At 42.2% G+C, this 9,553-nt stretch overlaps 1 protein-coding gene across 1 annotated transcript; it reads right to left on the minus strand.

The window, feature by feature from the left end:
* Positions 1-8,296: 8,296 nt before the first annotated feature.
* LOC125166077 (ferritin light chain-like) lies at positions 8,297-9,280 on the minus strand. The gene has a single exon (XM_047859742.1). The coding sequence runs from the start codon at positions 9,071-9,073 to the stop codon at positions 8,522-8,524; it is 552 nt and encodes a 183-aa protein (XP_047715698.1). The 5' UTR covers positions 9,074-9,280; the 3' UTR covers positions 8,297-8,521.
* Positions 9,281-9,553: the final 273 nt, after the last annotated feature.

The following is a 9,553-nucleotide window of genomic DNA, read 5'->3' on the forward strand; positions in this document are numbered from 1 at the left end:
CACAGAGTCCAATGCGAGGCTCAATCCCATGGTCCTGGGATCATGACATGAGCCAAAATCAAAAGTTGGACGCTCAAGTGACTGAGCCACCCAGGCACCCCTCACCTAGACTCCATTCAGTTTCCAGGGAGCTGCATTTCTTGAGCCACAGCCATTTTTGAGCACCTGATGAAAGCAGTGAACTATCTCCCCAGAAAATACACATTACCCAACAGCTTGCATATGATTTTGGCAGGATTCCTGAACACATGAAGCCCACCATGGGCCCAGAGCATTCTTGTCACAGATGTTCATAGCCAGTTCTGCCCCCGTGGTCCTTTTAAAAATGAGCAACTTTTACCATACCATCCAGCAATTGCACTCCTTGGTATTTACGCAAATAAGTTGAAAACATATGTGCACACAAAAATCTGTACAAGAATGCCTAAAGCAGCTTTATTCACAAGTGTCAAAGCTTGGAAGCAACCAAGATGTCTTTCAGTAGGTGAATAGATAAATTGTGCTACATCCACACAATGGGATATTATTTAATGCTGAAAGGAAATGACCTATGAAGCCATGAAAAGATAAAGAAGAAACTTAGATGCATATTACTAAGTGCAAGAAGTCAATCTGAAAAGGCTACGTATGTACTATATTCTTCCAAATACGTGACATTCTGGAAAAGGCAAAACTATGAAGACCGATAAAAGATCAGTGGTTGCCAGGGGTTAGGGAGGGATGAACAGGCAGAGCACAGAGGATTTTTAGAGCCGTGAAACTGTTCTGTGGGATACTATAATAGTGGAGACATATCATTATCCACTTGTCAAAAATCCATAGGATAGTCAACACCAAAGTTCACCAAGAGTGAAACTTAATGCAAACTGTGGACTCTAGGTGATAATGACATGTCAGTGTAGGTTCATCAGTTGTAACAAATGTACCACTGTGGTGCCAGATGTTTATAATGGGAGAGGCTGTGCACGTGTGGATGCAGGGGATATATGGGAAATCTCTGTCCTCTCCATTCAATTTACTGTGAACCCCAAAACTAAAGTGTATGGGTTTTTTTTAATGTTTATTTATTTATTTATTTATTTAGAGGGAGAGCGAGGAGGGGGAGGGGGCAGGGATAGGGAGAAAGAGAATCCCAAGCAGGCTCTGCACTGTCAATGATGCGGGGTTCGAACTCACAAACCATGATATCATGACCTGAGCAGAAATCAAGAGTCCTATATACGCAACCGACTGAGCTCCCCAGGCCTCCCAAGTATGTTTCAAAAAATAATAATAATAATAATAATGATAATGAGCAACTGGCCCTGCAGCATGCCTAGTAAGCTGTGCAACCGTCTTCCCAGGAAACAACTACACAAGGTCTGTTTCTGAGAGACATGTTTTCCAGAACTTTGGCATGACTCTCTGGTGTCATCAGGGTCATCATGGGACGTTAAAAATGTTCTCTCTGAGGTGGCAAGAACTGCTCAAAGGAAGCAACAACCAGGTTGTGGCGATCTTTCTGAGAATTTTTATTTTCTAGTATGGAGGACCACCAGCAGATGGCAATCAAGGAATACAAAACCTAAGCCTGTCCTCCACAAGAAGATTCTGATTTAAGATTACTAAAATGGTAAATTTAAGGTAAGCAGACCACTGTAGTCCACCTCTTGGGTAAGCAATTCTCTGCAGAGGCACAATTTCTTATGCTCCAGATAAACGAGTCATCTTCCACCAGTGACTGAAATAAATGTCTAGCCTCAAAAAAAGCTACCAGAGACAAATTCTTAGATTCTTTAGTTTATCAAAGGAGAACTTTGGTTACTCTTTGTGGAAATGAATTAGAAGAGTTTTTGGTTTTGTTTAGATAGTATATTTCCTTTAAATTTTCTGCTTACATCGTGAGCAAGGATAAATGTTCCTTGGTATGTAAAAATGGGTATTTGTGTCAATTATTTTCAAATGATAAAAGAGAGACAGCTGTAGTACAACAGAACTACAAAATCACCGGAGGGAAAGAATTTTCGTGAAACAATCCAATGTTTGCTGGGGGTGTAGGGGGTGGGGTGTGGCTGGGAGTGGGGGTGGGGGGGCGGGTGGAAGGCTGGGGAGGTGATCTTACCAAACAAGATTTTAGAACTGGCTGTACAACAGGAATTTCTTCTTTTCTCCTTTTTGCTGTTTGCTTCTGGAGATGTACTAGTGAGTAGATTCTCAATTAAACCAAACATTCTCAATAATGTAACTATTAAGCTTGGAAGACTTTGCCCTTGTTGGTAAATTCTGATATTTATGCTTTCCATTTGCTAAAATCACTAAGTCTCCAGAAAGAGTTGCAGTGTGGTAGAGCTTGCAAAATATAAATATTGCTAATTTGTTAAGTTGAGGCAAAGAAAATTTCAGCTTATAGTTTACAGTTCAGGAATATTTGCAGGTATAACAAAACCCTTTTATACATGGCTATACACAATAGAAAATGATTAACCTGTTTTGTTTTGTTTATTGACAATATCTTTATGAAAAAAGTCTCGTAAAGCATATAAAAAATACACATTAGACCCAGAGAGTTTGAGGGAATACTCAATGTTTAAGAGAAGCTATAAACAATAAAGAATACTTTTTGGATTCTTACTACGTATTAAGCAATATTATCTCAAAACAGATAAATTAGCCCCATATTTATAGGTAGGGGAACTAAGTTTCAGAGAGATTCATAACTTGCCAGGTTACACATTCAGTAAGTAGCTGAGCTGGGATTCGAACCCAGGCCTATTTGGGGAAATGTAAGCACTTCCTACACTGTAATTGCTAGCCTTATTCTAAAAAATGATATTAAACATTTGAAACCTCCTAGCAAATTCAGAAATTTAACCAAATCACCCGGAAAAGTGGTTAAAGATTCAGTGATCAGGTCATACCCCTAGAGATTGTAATTCAGAAGACTGGGGGTGGGGGCCCCAGAATCTGACTTTCCAACAACCACCCCACTGTGGTTCTGCTGAAGGTAATCTTTTGACCTCAAACACAGGAACTACAGGCCCAACCCAGGAGACCTTCACTTCCATAAGCAAAGAATGCTTTGAGGTCCTGATGAAAGCTCTGGACCACTTTTTCAGAAAAATACACACTTTACACCCCAAATTTTGCATACGACTTTAAGGGGCTCGTGGACACTCTGAAGCTACGGGCACTCGATTTCCTACACGTCCCAGTAAAAAGCGGCCTAATTAGAAGTCCCTTCCATCTCTCCACCAAGAGATGTCACTCTTCAGCCTCAAACATCCTCCCCAGAGCCTCCAGTTTTTCCCTTTTTCCTTTCTCCTCAACTACAAAGGAAAGAGTTTCCCAGGAAAATGAGTTTACTGTTTGAAAGGAGCTTCCCCTTGTAAATAGAGCAGACTCTGGCATGAGCTCCAAAAAATTAAGCTGAAATGGAATGATAGTGTTGTCTACAATCATGACGAAAGCCCGTCTGGAAATAAAGGTGTGATTAAAACCTAACAGTAGGGACCACAGATTAATACAGGCACAACCCACCTTGCGAAGGGACATGAAATTTATTTTCACAAAAGCCCCTTCTGCAACTTCTTATTCAATCCCTAGGTTTTCTCAGAGGTCTCCATGTTGAAGCTAGGCTTTGGATCTTTAACTCAAAACTTATGGAGAACATCATTTGAAACATGTACATAAATAATATTGACACAGGGTCCTCACATATTTACCTTTAATAGGTTCCAGAGTCTGGAAAATAGGAAAGGCATGAGGAGAACATGTAGTTCTCTCTGCAGGCCTGAGGTCTACATAAACCTATGGCTAGAAGTAAGGCATGTCTGTGAACACTCTGATATTGTATATAAGTTATATATTTTTAAAAAATTAGTGTTTATTCGTTTTTGAGAGAGACAGAGACAGAGCACGAATGGAGGAGGGGCAGAGAGAGGGAGACACAGAATCTGAAGCAGGCTCCAGGCTCTGAGCTGTCAGCACAGACCCAGATGCGGGGCTTGAACCCATGAACTGGGAGATCATGACCTGAGCTGAAGTTGGAAGCTTAACCAACTGAGCCACCCAGGTGCCCCATCAGTGTGTGTTCTAATTGTGGTTTAGATTTGGGGCACCCTGCCAGAAAGTCCACTCATTCAGAAATATGTCTTCCTTGGTATGAAAACAGGAGCATGTGTTTTGGATCAGGAAGACCTGAATCTGTGACCAGGCAGATTAAACCCACCTCTCTGACTCCTAATGTACTTGTAAGTCAGTAATAATCATCCCTAATTTGTCAGGGTGTTCGGAGGGAGGCATGAAATAATATATATAAAGCTCCCAGCACAGTGTTTGGCACTGGGCAGGCACTCAGAAAAGTTTGTTTTTGTCTCTCTTTCTCACTACCATACTAAGATCCCCCCACGGTGGGGGTGTTGGGCACAAACTATCTGCTGCTTAGCTGGGGCTGCACCCGTCAGACTGACTAGAGTCTGGTCTGGCAAACCTGAGGAGAAACTGGTTTCCTTTAGGAATTCCCACTTTCCAGTCTCCCCCCTCCCCATCATATCTGTTGCAAAGGTAATCGAGGACTTCACACACCGAACCTGCCTGAGGATCACAGGGAGTTACAAGGGACAAAAAGACATTGTCGCTGTCCTTTGAGTTGCTGAACCGTAATAGGGAAGACAGTACCAAAAATAAGTTAGCAGAGCCATAAGGCATACATATAAGCACAAATATTCTACATACCTGAAAACAGGTTATGCTAGAAAGGACAAAGCCACATGGAGTTGATTTAGGAAACAGTCATGAAGGAAATGATTATTGAGCCATATTTTTTAAGTGCAGGAAAGGATATGAGATGCAGAATGAAAGAGAGAAAGCTCAGAAAGGAGGAGAGGGTGCCATAGGGCTAGCTTAGGGAGGAGGTGGGCCCATAGCAGATTTGCAGGGCAGCAGGGGAAGCCATGCGGAGGGCCTATGAAAAGATGACAGCAGCTAGGTGTGGGGGAAGGGAGGCAGCTAATTGGTAGAGACCCTTGAGACCCATGATTAGGAGTTTTAATTTAATTCAAGAGGCAATTGGAGCTATTGTAGGCTTCTAAGAAGGGGAGTGATATGATCAAAATGATGCTTGAGGACGATGGTTCTTGCTGCTGTGAGCAGGGTGGATTAAACGAAGGAGACCCTTGGGCAGGGGGGCTGATCTGAGGCTAGGTCAGGAATCCAGGGTTACAGGGGCATGGCCTAGAGCGGGGACACAAGGAGCAGAACTACAGTACGTTATAGAGGATAAATATTCACTTATTTTAGAACCAAACCCTGGGTTAGGTGCTAGGATACCATGGAGACCAGGCACAGAGGTTGGGATGGGGAGAGAAAATTAAGCAATTATAATAATATAATATAATATAATATAATATAATATAATAATATAATAATATGGTGAGATAAGTGAGATAAGTGCTGTGATTATGGAAGCAAAGAAATATGAGAGCACATAGCAGGAGCAGCACCTGAGTTATGGGAGGGCCTTCAGGAAGTGGCATTTAAGCTGGGAATTTAATGAAGAATCAGGCATGAACTGATTGAAACATCATTGGGAGAAATATTCCAGCCAGGAAGCCCCAGGATGAAAGAGTAGGAGTGAAGCCAGGAGGGAAAGGCAAGAATGGTTTCCCCAAAGGCTCAAGAGAGCAAGCAGGGAGGGACCAGATCAAGAGGGGCCTTGAGTCTGCAATATGAACTGTGAACTTTATCCTAAGGGCACTGAAAGGCCAGAAAACAGGCATGGTTTATTTTTCATTTTAGAAAAATCTCTCTGGCTATGTTGTGGGAGAAAAGGATTGGGTGTGGTGGTAGTTGGGATGAGAGGTTTGCCACAGTCTGGGGAAGAGATGATTACGAAGTGGAGATGGAGACAGGTAGATATTTAGGATGTAGAGCTTATGGGATGAGAAAGAGATGGAGAGGAAGAGAGTCTTAGAGATGTCACTAGCCCAGATAGGGTAGAGGTATTCTCTAGGGTCATACAGCCAGCCTGTGGAAGCATCAATCCTAGAATCCAAGTCTCTGATTCTCTCTAAAATATGTATCTTTCATGTCTCTCCTCATCATTCTCATGTTTTCCTCTACATCCTCAAATATACTTACACAATTTTAATTCTTTGTCCACTAACTCTATTACCTCTGTCATTTCTGGATCTGTCTCTATTGGTTGATTTTTCTCCTGGGTGTGGGTCATATTTTCCTGGTTCTTTGTATACATAGTAATGTTTATTAGATGCCAGACATTGTGAATTTTACATTGTTAGACACTGGGCTTTGTTATATTCTTAAAGAGTTTGAACTTCATCCTGACATGCAACTAAGTTATTTGAGTTTGATTCTTTCAGTGCTTTCTTTTAAGTTTTTTAGGGCAGATCTAGAGGAGACTTTAGGACTTCTGCTTTCAACCATCACGGAGTAACAATGATTGCATTTACCATCCTACCTGCTGCAAGAACAATGAATCAGATTAAATGTATGAAACAATGGTCATCAGGCAATGAAGGACAGTAATCCCTAAAAGATAGGAAACAAATGAAACAATTCCCATGATTTCCCCAGCTTTCTGCCTTGAAAGTTTCCAGGGCACAGAAAAGAAGAGTAGAACTCAGGTGGATCTTTTTGGACTCTTTGACTTGACGACATGGAGCTAAGAGCCCGGGGAGACCAAGCGATTAAAGTTCATAGTGCAAAGTGCCAGAAAAGAGAGAGCTGTGCAGACAGAACTCCAGAGATTTGCAGAAAATCACCTTCAAATATTCAAGAGTATTTATCAGCACAAGCATGTGAAATTATGACCCGAGGCTCGAGAAAGTACTATGTGAAAGATCACAGAGAATAATACCTGATGCTTGCACAGGGCTAACAGCGGTGTTCCCACCAGCCAGTCTAGAAAACCTCATCATTCACGCAGCATTTGTAGAATCCTCAGAAGAGTATAGCCTCAACAATGGGGAATGATTATTACCCTTGAACTAAATGCTATTCTAGTTTATTCTATAACCTCTTAAACGCAAGGCCCAAAAGGATCAAATGATTTCCAAGTAACTTAAGTGCATTTCAGAACAATGTTGAAGAATATTTACAAAAATTCAAAAATATCCATCACTCAACAAGGTAAAGTTCACAGTGTCTGCCATCCAATCAAGATTACTAGGTAAACAAAGAAAGCAAGAAAATATGCACCATTTTGCAGAGACAACAGTCAATTAATTGAAGCCTATCCAGACCTGGTATACACGTTGGAATTAGCAGACAGTATTAAAATGATATTTTGTGTATTGCTGGAAGCCTAGCTATCCCAGCCTGATGTCAAGGACAGATGCTGTGAACAGACTGGGACTTCAAGGCGGCCCACTGACAGTGAAGCTTCTTGTCCTCTGCTTGTATGTAATTTGGCCTTAATAAAAGTACTTGGGGAATTGTCTGTTGGGGAACTGTCCTCGACAGGCCCCTGGGAAACAAACCATTAGAAAAGAAAATAGGTTCCGCAAGGAAATTGTGCGGCCCTACATTTGACCCTTGCCATCCCCTATGGAGACTCCTCTATTTGAAGGAAGGATAGCCTCATACATTTGCAAGCCCAGGAGGGACACATGCATTTGAAAGCCCATTCTGGCAACTAAGGAGTGTATCTATGGGCACAAGTTACTCCAAACCCTAGGCCCACTTGGCCTCCAGGAGGCATTCCAGATGATGGTTGAACCCAGTCGGTTAAAGTACAGAATGGTTCATTAGTTCCTAGGTGCATCGTCTCTCTGAGAATGTACAAGGCGTGGGTTCCTAAGGCCCTCTTGGCCCCCTCCTGGCACCTCGGACCAAGGCGAACACTTTTGTTCCTCAAACCATAAATGGTTTGGGGAAACAACTAAGAGGTCATGTCCCTGTAACTGTTCCATTTGAGGTGTTGAGAGATAGATGACCTTTTCATGAAAACAGCAAAGCTCTATAGATTATAGGTAAATGTAGATACATAATGAAAATAATGTAAGAAATTAATCAATAAGCAAAGGGCAGGAGGGAACATTATGAGAAAATAACCATGTTATTCCTTAAAGGGTGATTACACTTAGGAACATTTTTAAAATTAGGTAATGCTAGAAAACATAGATGACGTATGCTACAAGGAAATTGCTAACAAATATAATGGCACGTTTACCACAATAAAGCGGCCAGTTCAACACACTGCTGTTGTCTGTGTCCATTTTTATTTTTGTTTTTTATTTTAGTTTTGTTTTATTTTCACTCTTTTGCTGATGCTGTTCATCCTTCGGGAACCCCTGGACCTGCTGGAGCTGGACTCTGGCAGTGTATGTTCAAAAAGTCAAGTAGAGACATGGAAGATATTTAAAAATTTTTTTTCACCAGCTGCTGCAAAAAGCTTTGTTGTTTCCGTTTGGTCCACAGCCACAGCTTAGGAGAGGGCTCCAGGATGGTTAAAGAGCTGCCCGGTGTTGTAGGGAGAGGCTCAGGCATAAGCCTGGAGCCAGAGGGATGCCAAAGGGGCCCCTCAAAGGCTGCTGGGCTCCAGAGACTCCTCGTTGTGGTTGACGGTGAGCCTTTCGGAGAGATACTCACCCAGCCCAGCCTGGGAGCCAGCCGGCCTGCGGAGGTTAGTCAGAAGGTTGCGCATCTTCTCGATGAGTTGCACCTCCTCATCTAGGAAGTGGTTCTCCAGGAAGTCACAGAGATGCATGTCTGCATGGGCAGAACCCAAGGCATGCAGATTCAAAAGGGCCTGGTTCAGGTTCTTCTCCAGAAATAGGGCAGCTTCCAGGGCATCCTGAATTTTACCCCACTCATCTTGGGATGGCTTCTGCATATCCTGGAAGAGAGCGTGGCCACCACACTGGTTTTGCATCTTCAAGAGGTGCTCAGCACCCTTGCGCTTCTCCTCAGCCAACTTGTAGAAGTGGCTCACATCCTCCAGAGCCACATCCTCACGGTTGAAATAGAAGCCCAGAGAGAGGAAGGTGTAGGAGGCCCGCAGATGCATGTTGACCAGGCAATTGGTGGTGGTCTCCAACTTAGTGGAATAATTCTGATTAATCTGGCAGCTCATCGTTGATCTGTAATAAGGAGCTAAGCTCAAAATAGGGTGTTGGCTGATCTCAGAGGCAGAGGGTGGCTGAGAAGATGGCTCTGAAAGTTGGGACTAGAAAACATGTTGGAGGGTGGTCAGAGGCTGTTAGAAGAGGTGTCCCTGGATCTGTTCCATCCAAATACTGTTGAAGCAAGAGGCAGATCCTTGGGACTACCAGGTGTACTGACAGAAGATATTTTTAAAAGTCCAAATGTAGAGATTAAAGCTACAGTGTCTGAGGTAAAATATATGCTGGATGAGGTTAATAGCAGATTAGACATTGCAAATTAGTGAGATTGAAGAAAATATTCAAAATGAAATACACAGAGAAAAAAGAAATATAAAGTTGAACAGTGCATCAGTGATCTGTGGGACAACTTAAAGTAGCTTTATATACAGATTATATTAACATGTAATAATTAATATACACATATTTATATAATATGAATATATTATATA

This window comes from Prionailurus viverrinus, chromosome B2 (assembly GCF_022837055.1).
Source record: "Prionailurus viverrinus isolate Anna chromosome B2, UM_Priviv_1.0, whole genome shotgun sequence".
NCBI classification, from domain to species: domain Eukaryota; kingdom Metazoa; phylum Chordata; class Mammalia; order Carnivora; family Felidae; genus Prionailurus; species Prionailurus viverrinus.